General features: G+C 44.5%; 1 protein-coding gene across 2 annotated transcripts in view; it reads right to left on the bottom strand.

Annotated features, from left to right (window-relative positions):
- Positions 1-874: 874 nt before the first annotated feature.
- LOC143927031 (allograft inflammatory factor 1-like) overlaps positions 875-12,265 on the bottom strand; it is a 30,308-nt gene continuing 18,917 nt past the window's right edge. For both annotated transcript variants that reach the window (XM_077451012.1, XM_077451013.1), the window contains exons 4-6: positions 8,237-8,278; positions 6,494-6,656; positions 875-1,173 (exon numbers count right to left, since the gene is read on the bottom strand). In XM_077451012.1, the coding sequence (XP_077307138.1) occupies positions 972-1,173; positions 6,494-6,656; positions 8,237-8,278 (407 nt within the window). In that variant the 3' untranslated portion in view covers positions 875-971. The remainder of the gene's footprint in view (positions 1,174-6,493; positions 6,657-8,236; positions 8,279-12,265) is intronic.

Here is a 12,265-nt window from a genome sequence, read left to right on the forward strand (position 1 = left end):
CTTCAGGTTAACTCCACTTTCTAAAGAAAAAATATATAGCGTATACAAATTGCGACACAAGTCATTTTGTAAAAAAAGCTTTCCCCTTTCAATCTGCAGCCGCTGTAATTTTCTGAAAAGGCAATGCAATATGGCTACCTGGAGGTGTTCTGTACACAGCATGTATACAGGACTTCCCCCAGAAACAATTTCCTGCTTGTGCAATTGGCTCACTGATTTTTTCCAGAACTCTGCCCTAAGATGCAAGTCGGATTTCAGACACCCCCTGCAAAAACCATCATTTTTGGTTAGATACTCCCAATAGGTATGCGTCTAAGGCCCCTTTCACACTTGTGCAACTTGTCTTGCAACTTGTGACTGCAAAGGCTCATGACAAGTTGAGCCCTATGATTTCCAAATGATAACCATTCATATATGTGCGACTTCAAGTTGTGCCGACTTCAACGTAGTCCCTGTACTACTTTGGTCTGACTTTCATGCGAGTTGAGGTCCATAGACCTCAAGTTTACACAGGCATTCCCTGAAATCGCAGCAAAAATTGCACGGCTTTTAAGTCGTGGCAGTTCAGTCACGTCAAAAAGGATGAAGTATTCAGTGTTTATCAGTTGTTTTTTTTTTTTTGTTTTTTGTTTTTTGTTTTTTTTACATCCACTACCAACGCAAAAATGGATGAAAAACTGACCATTTGTCATTTACCATTTGTTTTTCATCCATAGCTTTTTTGTTGAATGGATAAAAGCCAGTAAAATAAAATAAAAACCACCACCACACACACACACACACACACACACACACACACACAAAGCACGCCAGCAGGGAGGATGGTGCCACTTGCTGCTAATTGATAATCAAGAATGTAAACAATTGCAAAATGTATTTTTTATGAAAAGTTTATTACACTGTTGCAAATTTAGTACAGTAAACATTTTACTATGCAAGTATAATTTTTTTTTATCCCAGCGAGAGAACAGTCATGCTGCTGGATAACTCGCAGCCTTCTCCCCTGGACACATATCAGCAGGTGACGGTGGGGGAGGGGGAGGAATTGGTGTAATTGGAGACTGAAGAGGAGAATGTGCAGAAAATTCCAGATAACCAAGGTAAGAAGTGTGGGTACAGTCCAGCCAGCAAGATTTTTTATCAAAGTCACCATCATCTCCATTGTGCGTCATCCTTTAAGAAGAAATGCCATCAGTACCCAGTCTTTAAATGTAAATCAACCAAATACATTAATGCTTATTAGAATGCAATTGCTATTTTTCATCCCACCTTCAACAGATAAAAGGAGGCGGCCTCCTAGCAGTGCAGGCCAGGCAAGTCCCTCCACACTATATTGACAAAAGTATTTGTCCACCCCTCCAAATAATTTGGTGGAGGATGGTTTGGTGATGGCCCCTTCCTGTTCCAAGAAGAAAACACACCAGAGTACAAAGCAAGGTCCATAAAGCCATGGATGAGCAAGTTTGGGGTGGAGGAACTTGACTGGCCTGCACCTCAACCCAATAGAACACATTTGGGATGAATTACAGCAGAGACAGGCCTTCTATTCCACATCAGTGACTAACCTCACAAATGTGCTTTTGGAAAAATGGTCAAACATTCCCATAGACACTCCTAAACCTTGTGGACAGCCTTCCCAGAACAACTGAAGCTGTTATAGCTGCAAAGGGTGGGCCAACACTGTGATGCCAATAAAGTTTATGTGCTTGTAAAGGCAGGTGTCCCAATACATTTGACAATATAGAGTGTGTACACCCCCGCAAAGTGGCAGTTCAGAGTTCTTGGCCTCAGTCAGCAGATGTGCAGCCCAGCATCATAACAGTTTACCGTGTGTAGCCATGTTCTCATGTTTTTCATTCTTCTTAAAGCCTTAAGATGCCGTCCATACATTTTGCTGTATTTTTTATTAATTTTTTATTATACAGTATTTAGCTAAAAACAGGCATGCATATGCTTTTTTTTTACCACATCCAAAATTTGGTATTGTATGCCTTGTGTGAATGAGGTCTATAAAGCACAATTCAGCTACACCCTGGAGAGCTTAAAAACAGATCTTATTTGGAGTGCTATCATTTTAAACACAATGCTAATATAGTGTCCTCCTAGCAAGGTACAGTCAATTTCCTCTTTGGTTTCTGCTGTAATCACAGGAGCAGCAATTGTTTGGTCCGTTTAGAGCTTCACGGGATGACAGTTGGATTACTTCCCCTTGCTTCTGGAAGAAAGGTTTACAGTTTAGGGATGGAAAATCCATGTCTAGCCTAAATATTAAAACAGGGCTCAACTTATCCCTGGGGATGTGCGCCCACATGGTGGCAGGGCTGATGTTAAATAGTCTGGAGCCCTGAGGAAACCATTTTTTTTCTCCCCCCCAGTGGGGGGATTGATCTGTGAGTGGAGAGGAGAGGGCCCGTTTTCCCCTTGAGCCCTGTGGACTGAATACTGAATTATTTTGCAAGAGGTTGCACCTATGGACTGTGTGTACCAATATCCAGCGATTAGTGCTTCTTTCTCTACTCATATTACAACAGATGCGCTCATGGATTCAGATAAGTGAATGAGGGTATCTTAACCACTTGCCGACCGCCTCACGCCGATGTACGTCGGCAGAATGGCACGGGCAGGCATAAGCACGTACATGTACGTGATTAGCCTCCCGCGGGTCGGGGGCCCGATCGGGCCCCCGCCCGGTGCCTGCGGCGGTCGGTTTTCGTTCGGGAGCGATCCCGGACGAGGGGACGGCCATTCATTCATGGCCACCCCCTCGCGATCGCTCCCGACGAATGGAAATCCCCGGTGACATCACTTCCTCTCCTGTAATGTAAACACAGGAGAGGAAGTGATGTATTCTCTCCTCCGTGTCGGTATTTTTCGTTCCGACACGGAGGAGAGCGGATCAGTGAGTTGCACCAACACATCCCACACACAGTAGAACATGCCAGGCACACTCACACCCCCCCTTTACCCCCCGATCACCCCCCCAATTACCCCTGCCCCCCAGTCACAGTGACACCAATGTCATTTTTTTTTTTTTTTTTTTTGCATTGGTGTCATTTGTGACTGTAATAACTGTTAGGGCAGTTAGGGTTAGCCCCCTTTAGTTCTAATGTACCCCCCTAACCCCCCCAATAAAGGTTTAACCCCGTGATCACCCCCCGTCGCCAGTGTCACTAAGGCTGGGTTCACATTGCAGCGGTTTATGAGAACGAATGTGATTCGCACCGCACTGCAGTGCAAATCACATCCGATCTCTGTGCGATTCGAGTTCAGCCATTCGCCGCACCCGCCGCACCCGCCACACCCGCCGCACCCGCCGCAAATTCGCACGGGACCCTTTTTTTGGCCCGCAGCAGAATCGGATCGCATGGGTGTTCACACCATGCGATCCGAGTTTGCAGATCGCACTGCGATATGCGAACTGATCTGGGGGTGTCAGTAACATTTCACTGACACTCCCAGCAGTTCGCATAGGGCAGTGTGAACTGCCGCCGGGAGGCATGCGATGCGGGAACCCGCCGCGGATTCGCGGCGTTTCCGCATCGCTCCAGTGTGAACCCAGCCTAATAAGCGATCATTTTTCTGATCGCCGTATTAGTGTCACAGGTGACGCTAGTTAGGCAGGTAGGTATTTAGGTTCGCCGCAGCTTTTTATAGCGCTAGGGACCCCCATATACTACCGCATAAAGCCCCCTGATTGCCCCCTAGTTAACCCTTTCACCAGTGATCACCATATAACTGTTACAGGTGACGCTGGTTGGTTAGTTATTTTTTTATAGTTTCAGGGCACCCGCCATTTATTACCTAATAAAGGTTTAACCCCCTGATCACCCGGCAGGTGTCATTTGTGACTAATAACTGTTAGGGCAGTTAGGGTTAGCCCCCTTTAGTTCTAAGGTACCCCCCTAACCCCCCCAATAAAGGTTTAACCCCGTGATCACCCCCCGTCGCCAGTGTCACTAAGGCTGGGTTCACATTGCAGCGGTTTATGAGAACGGATGTGATTCGCACCGCACTGCAGTGCAAATCACATCCGATCTCTGTGCGATTCGAGTTCAGCTATACAGATAGTATGGCTGAATTCGTGTCGCACCCGCCGCACCCGCCGCAAACTCGCACGGGACCCTTTTTTTGGTCCGCAGCAGAATCGGATCGCATGGGTGTTCACACCATGCGATCCAAGTTTGCAGATCGCACTGCGATATGCGAACTGATCTGGGGGTGTCATTAACATTTCACTGACACTCCCAGCAGTTCGCATAGGGCAGTGTGAACTGCCGCCGGGAGGCATGCGATGCGGGAACCCGCCGCGCATTCGTGGCGTTCCCGCATCGCTCCAGTGTGAACCCAGCCTAATAAGCGATCGTTTTTCTGATCGCTGTATTAGTGTCACAGGTGACGCTAGTTAGGCAGGTAGGTATTTAGGTTCGCCGCAGCTTTTTATAGCGCCAGGGACCCCCATATACTACCGCATAAAGCCCCCTGATTGCCCCCTAGTTAACCCTTTCACCAGTGATCACCATATAACTGTTACAGGTGACGCTGGTTGGTTAGTTATTTTTTTATAGTTTCAGGGCACCCGCCATTTATTACCTAGTCTCACTAGTGTACCCCTAAATTTAGGGGTGTCTACTTTCTAAAATGGGGTCATTTGGGGGGGGGGTTTGTGCCATCTTGGCATTTTATGGCCTTCAAAACTGTAACGCCCTTAGAAAGCCTGAAGGCGGTGCTTGGTTTTTGGGGCCCCGTACGCGGCTAGGCTCCCAAAAAGTCCCACATATGTGGTATCCCCGTACTCAGGAGAAGCAGCAGAATTTATTTTGGGGTGTCATTTCACATATGCCCATGGCATGCGTGAGCAATATATCATTTAGTGACAACTTTGTGAAAAAAAAAAAAAGTTTGTAATTTTCCCGCAACTTGTGGCAAAATATAAAATATTCCATGGACTCAACATGCCTCTCAGCAAATAGCTTGGGGTGTCTACTTTCTAAAATGGGGTCATTTGTGGGGGTTTTGTGCCATCTTGGCATTTTATGGCCTTCAAAACTGTAATAGGTAGTGAGAAGTGAACTCAAAAAATTACGCCCTTAGAAAGCCTGAAGGCGGTGCTTGGTTTTCGGGGCCCCGTACGCGGCTAGGCTCCCAAAAAGTCCCACATATGTGGTATCCCCGTACTCAGGAGAAGCAGCAGAATTTATTTTGGGGTGTCATTTCACATATGCCCATGGCATGCATGAGCAATATATCATTTAGTGACAACTTTGTGAAAAAAAAAAAAAAAAAAAAAAGTTTGTAATTTTCCCGCAACTTGTGGCAAAATATAAAATATTCCATGGACTCAACATGCCTCTCAGCAAATAGCTTGGGGTGTCTACTTTCTAAAATGGGGTCATTTGTGGGGGTTTTGTGCCATCTTGGCATTTTATGGCCTTCAAAACTGTAATAGGTAGTGAGGCGTGAAATCAAAAATTTACGCCCTTAGAAAGCCTGAAGGCGGTGCTTGGTTTTCGGGGCCCTGTACGCGGCTAGGCTCCCAAAAAGTCCCACATATGTGGTATCCCCGTACTCAGGAGAAGCAGCAGAATTTATTTTGGGGTGTCATTTCACATACGCCCATAGCATGTGTGAGCAATATATCATTTAGTGACAACTTTGTGTAAAAAAAAAAAAAAAATTTTTTTTTTGTCATTATTCAATCGCTTGAGGCAAAAAAATAAAATATTCAATGGGCTCAACATGCCTCTTATCAATTTCCTTAGGGGGTCTACTTTCCAAAATGGGGTCATTTGGGGGGGTTTTGTACTGCCCTGTCATTTTAGCACCTCAAGAAATGAGATAGGCAGTCGTAAACTAAAAGCTGCGTAAATTCCAGAAAACGTACCTTAGTTTGTAGATGTGACAACTTTTGCGCAAACCAATAAATATACAATTATTGACTTTTTTTTTACCAAAGACATGTGGCTGAATACATTTTGTCCTAAATGTATGACTAAAATTGAGTTTATTGGATTTTTCTAATAACAAAAAGTAGAAAATATCATTTTTTTTCAAAATTTGCGGTCTTTTTACGTTTATATCGCAAAAAATAAAAATCGCAGAGGCAATCAAATACCATCAAAAGAAAGCTCTATTTGTGGGAAGAAAAGGACGCAAATTTTGTTTGGGTACAACATTGCATGACCGCGCAATTACCAGTTAAAGCAGCGCAGTGCCAAAGTGTAAAAAGACCTCTGGTCATTTACCAGCAAAATGGTCCGGTCTGAAAGTGGTTAATGAATATTTTTGATATTAGAAATAGTTGAATAGTTAAGAGCAAGTGTAACATATTCGTATTTTTTTAGCCTGGAGTTGAACTTTAAACAGGGTTTGTAAACTGAAGGAATAAAGTATTTGAGAGACCCAAGAGCTGTTTTTTTTTGCACAATTCACAACCAGAATGTTAAAAAAATAAAAATAATAAAAAAGCCACTTTTCTGCAAATCCAATGAGATACCTTTGGCACACAGTTGAGCGTTGGCCCAGCACAGCCATGGCAGTGTCTTTATAGGAAAGGATGTTTCTTGTATTGCCAGTTATTTCCTGGACTCTTTTCTTCTGCTCTGCTAAAGTGGTAAAGACACGAAGTTCCCGAGCCATGGCATGAAAGGCAATATAATCTACAAACACAAAACATCTCACATTATTACCATTAACACTATACCATGAGGGAGAAAAAAATAAAAATAAAATAAAAAAAAAGTTTATAAAATTCCCCCTTTTAAATATATTGCTTTAGTAAACTTTGGAAAGCAAGCTATACCTGTAATAAAATGTGAATACTTACCTTTCCTACTGCCGCATCACTGAATACCACTCAAGAGAAGTTTTCTGTTAAGGTCCACAGAGAAGTGGAAGTTTCCAGGAGTGATGACCTCCTGCTTCCCCCACAACTCTCACTGGTGGCTCCTGCTGACCGTCACATCACCATTGTCTCCTGTAAACGGTGGAGGTCAGAGGGAGGAACCAGCAGAGCTGCAATGGACCCAGGTGAGCCAGGACTTCCAGAAGTGTTTGTTTGCCTCCTGACTTCATAGAAGACGTCTCAGCACTGATGCAGCATTCAATAGAGAGGGAAGCAGGAAAGGCAATTTACGTATCCCACATTTATGCCTTCAGCTTATTAAAGTTCATTTTTTAGGGCGTAGAATTGCCCACTCACTGGGACAGGACATTTTAGAAAATCTCCCCTGTGCAAACAGAGAAAACAAAACAAATTTTCATTAAAATATTTATCTTAAAACACCCCTGCCATTGAAATCCATGGCCAGAGCTGCCAACATGCCTGCAAAACGCTTCTGCAGCAGTGCTTTTAAACCTTTATCGTCTGCTAGCGGGGGGTTAAAAGCTCCACGCCAGTGGCCAAAAAATAGTCGCTAAAACAGCGGTGCTTTACCGCTAATGCGCCCACCGATTAAGTGTGAAAGTGGCCTTAAGGCTCAGGGGGCAGAGCATGTGGAAAAAGGATATGAAAAAGCATACACGAAGCAAAGTTGGTGGATTGGGGACACACACACACACACACACACACACAATTGTTGCACCCAACAGGGATTACTACCTGAAGTTAGTCATGTTGGGTTGTAATCAGCCCAGAATGATCTTGTAGCTTGGTTCTTCACTTGATTTTTACTTAAACTCAGTGGAGCTGTGTATTTTTCACTGCTGCCAGCAGGCGTCACTGGTACTACTAGCAATAGTTTTGAGATTCCACAACAAAATTATGCTTTGAAGGTTTATTTTTCTCTAGCCAGCCCAGCAGGAGGCTCATGGCCACCGGTGCATGCTGGGGGGTAGACCAAGGCCTGGGGACGTGCAGATGAGGTGACCGGATCTCTTAGGCCCAAACTCTGTATAGGGCCAACCATGTGCTCTGGGTGTGAAGACAGGCCGGAAGTGGTCCCCGAAGGCTGTCCTGCCTGAATATGGAGGAAGCTGTGCCAGGATCAAGACAAAGATAGGATGCACAAAAGCCTAGGAGAGGGAGAGAAGTCTATGGACATGCTAGGATGTTGCCTGCACTGTTAGGTTGGCTTAAAGGTTCTAACACTGAAGCTGGAAATGGATGTGGAGAAGTCAAAATTTTCATCTGGGCATTTAGGACAGAAGGGGACCGATGCCCAGTGTTCTTTTAGTCCCCCATTTTAGCCATGGGCCAAGCCCTAGGGTACGCAATTTATAAAATTTACTTGATACATACCAATTTCTCCTATACTGGCGTAGTCATACTTCATGAACAGTCCTTCAAAATTACAACATAGTTCACATTAGTTTCACCAGAAAAAAAAAAAAATAATAATAATAATAATAATAATAATTTACCACATCAATGTCAGTATACGGTTGCAGTACGATTATATAGACACAGTGAATGCCTTCTTTAAAAACATGCAAAATCAATTTTTTAGCATTTTGAAATATGCACCTTTTGTAAAAACTGGAAGAAAAAAAAATATATATACAGTGGTGTGAAAAAGTGTTTGCCCCCTTCCTCATTTCCTGTTCCTTTGCATGTTTGTCACACTTAAGTGTTCCGGAACATCAAACCAATTTAAACAATAGTCAAGGACAACACAAAATGCAATTTGTAAATGAAGGTGTTTATTATTAAAAGGTGAAAAAAAAATCCAAACCATCATCATGGCCCTGTGTGAAAAAGGGATTGCCCCCTAAACCTAATAACTGGTTGGGCCACCCTTAGCAGCAACAACTGCAACCAAGCGTTTGCGATAACGTGCAATGAGGCTTTTACAGCGTCCTGGAGGAATTTTGGCCCACTCATCTTTGCAGAATTGTCCTAATTCAGTTACATTAGAGGGTTTGAGCATGAACGGCCTTTTTAAGGTCATACCACAACATCTCAATAGGATTCAGGTCAGGACTTTGGCTAGGCCACTCCAAAGTCTTCATTTTGTTTTTCTTCAGCCATTCGGTGGTGGACTTGCTGGTGTGTTTAGGATCATTGTCCTGCTGCAGAACCCAAGTTCGTTTCAGCTTGAGTACACGAACAGATGGTCGGACATTCTCCTTCAGGATCTCTTGGTAGACAGCAGAATTCATAGTTCCTTTTATCACGGCAAGTCTTCCAGGTCCTGAAGCAGCAAAACAGCCCCAGATCACCACACTACCACCACCATATTTTACTGTTGGTATAATGTTCTTTTTATGAAATGCAGTGTTCCTTCTACGCCAGATATAGTTGGACACACACCTTCCAAAGAGTTCCACTTTTGTCTCATCGGTCCACAGAATGTTGTCCCAAAAGTCTTGGGGATCATCAAGATGTGTTGTGGAGAAATTGAGACGAGCTTTGATGTTCTTTTTGCTCAGCAGTGGTTTTCTCCTTGGAACTCTGCCATGCAGGCCATTTTTGCCCAGTCTTTTCCTGATGGTGGAGGCATGAACGCTGACCTTAACTGAGGCAAGTGAGGCCTGCAGTTCCTTGGACGTTGTTGTGGGGTCTTTTGTGACCTCTTGGATGAGCCGTCGCTGCGCTCTTGGGGTAATTTTGGGCGGCCGGCCACTCCTGGGAAGGTTCACCACTGTTCCATGTCTTCGCCATTTGTGGATAATGGCTCTCGCTGTGGTTCGCTGGATTCCCAAAGCTTTGGAAATGGCTTTATAACCCTTTCCAGACTGATAGGTCTCAATTACTTTCTTTCTCAATTGTTCCTGAATTTCTTTGGGTCTCGGCATGATGTGTAGCTTTTAAGGATCTTCTGGTGGACCTTACTGTGTCAAGCAGCTCCTATTTAAGTGATGCCTTGATTGTGAACAGGTGTGGCAATAATCAGGCCTGGGTGTGGCTAGAGAAATTGAACTCAGGTGTGGACAACCACAGTTATAGTATGTTTTAACAAGGGGGGCAATCACTTTTTCACACAGGGCCATGATGGTTTGGATTTTTTTTCACCTTTAATAATAAACACCTTCATTTACAAATTGCATTTTGTGTTTACTTGTGTTGTCCTTGACTATTGTTTAAATTGGTTTGATGTTCCGAAACACTTAAGTGTGACAAACATGCAAAGGAACAGGAAATGAGGAAGGGGGCAAACACTTTTTCACACCACTGTACATATAAGAGAGCAAGCAGATAAATGTGCAGTTTTAATATACAATTCCTAATATGGTAAATTTTTAAAATGCATAATAATTCGTACAGTTGATTCCAAAGTGAATTCTACGCTAAGTGATGTCCGATATTGCTTCAGAGTGCGTCTAACCGTGGTAACTGACCTTTGAATTATAAGGAGATAAAAAACATTGTGTTTCTTCACTCTACCCACTTTATAAACCGCATATTAGAAATGAACATTGTTGTTCTTTAAACGTAGAGGCACAGTAGTAAAGGATGCACCAGAAAACACACATGGGTGGCCAGTGCACACATTGATGACCGATCCAAGCCATCGCACAGATCATGCAGTTTCTGTAACCTTGTAATCAATCACAGCAGTGGCAAAATGTAAACAGTATTACAGTTTACATCCGGGAGCCCTCCCCTTCCTGTGTTTAGCGGGTGCCCCGCATCTCTCTCTCTCTGGCCGCCAGGATTGATACAGGCTCTCCTGAGAAGGGAGAGACAGCCTGTCCGCTCCTGTGCGGGAATTTCTCCCACTCCATCTCCTCCTCTTCGCAGTGTACGAGAGCAGTGCTTGCATATGTAGCCGCCCGTTCTGCACCCTCTGTGTTCCTATTGGCAGGAGGAGACCCAACCAGAACTGCTGCAGCAGCGCATTGTGGGACATGTAGTCCAACACAAAACAGCCCCATTGTAAATCCCTGGAGCAGAACTACGGATTCCAGCATACTTTGGGAGAGGAAAATAGTAAGGAATCCATTTTGTCTGCCTGAGGAGTTAGACGCCATGAGGCAGAGGAGGAGAAGACTGGACCTGGGGGAAAGGTTTTGCCTCCCAGGTTGGTGTACCATTCCTGCCAGGCATCCATGGCTGGTTGGGGGGGGGGGGGGGGCATCCTGCTTAAGAGGGGGATCCCAGGTGAATATGCATGCACACCTGCACCAACGGTGTGAAGCGTCCAGTTGTGAGGCAGCCAGTTGTGCTACCTGAAAAGTCTGCCTGTTCCAGGACGTTTCGCTTGGGCCTTGATCACAGGATTGATGAGCGGGCACTTGCCCATTTACAGGAAACAAAGACACTGCATGCAGACAGCGTTATTACTTTTCCCATACTTGCCAGAACCTGGGTCACACTGATGCCCTGTTAAAAAAATCTTAAAATCTGTCCTGTTATTCAGACTGCCAACATACACTCTGCCAAATGGGACACAAGTTCACCAACTAAAGAGGCTAGCCGAAGACTCAAGGCCTTCTTCAAAAAGGGACTGAGGCACAGGGGCTGCATAAACTGGTGGCCATAAAAACACGAACACATACCCAGGGCTAGTCTGTCTTTGTAGTTAGGCAATCGGCCACTGAACTAAGTGCAGTTTTTATAGTTTGTGGGGCTGTAGTGTCAGGGGACAGAAGAGAGGTCTGACATAAGTGAGGGTCATGCCTCTGCTCTCCTAATGCGTGGACTCAGAGCCAAACCTAAGTGAATAGGTGACCAATCCGGTATAAAGTTTGCCATTTGTGATCGGTTGTTATTAAAGTGTTTGCCTCTGCTCTTGGGGTTATTCGCCATTGAGAAATCCCCTGAAAGCAGCCCGACAGTAAATATGGGGTTATATTGCTCTTGATCCTCAGTCGTTACTCCAGTTAATTTACTTGAAATATACCGTACTTCTATTGTCTGTTACCATTTCACAGGGTCTTTCATTGGTGTTGTTGCACTACTATTCCTACTAAGTGTGCCAGAGGAGCCGAGACTTTTCTTGGGGTTGAGAGGCAGAGTACAGAACCAAATATACTTAAAGGGTAACTCCACTTTTGTCCTGCTAGCAGCATCTTTGGAGCGGTGAAGGAGCGGTGTGTGTGTATATATATATATATATATATATATATATATATATATATTGAAATCAATGGGGCAGCATGGCTATACCGCCGGCAAAGTGCTGCTGCAGAAGTGCTTTGCAGTGGTTTTAACCCTTTCTTGGCTGCTAGCAGGGGGGGGGGTAAAACCGCCCACTAGCGGCCGAATACCGCTGCTAAAACAGCACAGTTTTTACTGCCGACGATGCTCCCACCCAGTGTGAAAGGGGCTTAATTTTCTGAGAATGCATTGCAATATAGCTACCTGGAGGTGTTCTGTACCACTCCC

This window comes from Lithobates pipiens, unplaced genomic scaffold, assembly GCF_037356315.1.
Source record: "Lithobates pipiens isolate NorthernLeopardFrog02 unplaced genomic scaffold, aLitPip1_a1.2 Scaffold_23, whole genome shotgun sequence".
Classification (NCBI taxonomy): Eukaryota; Metazoa; Chordata; class Amphibia; order Anura; family Ranidae; genus Lithobates; species Lithobates pipiens.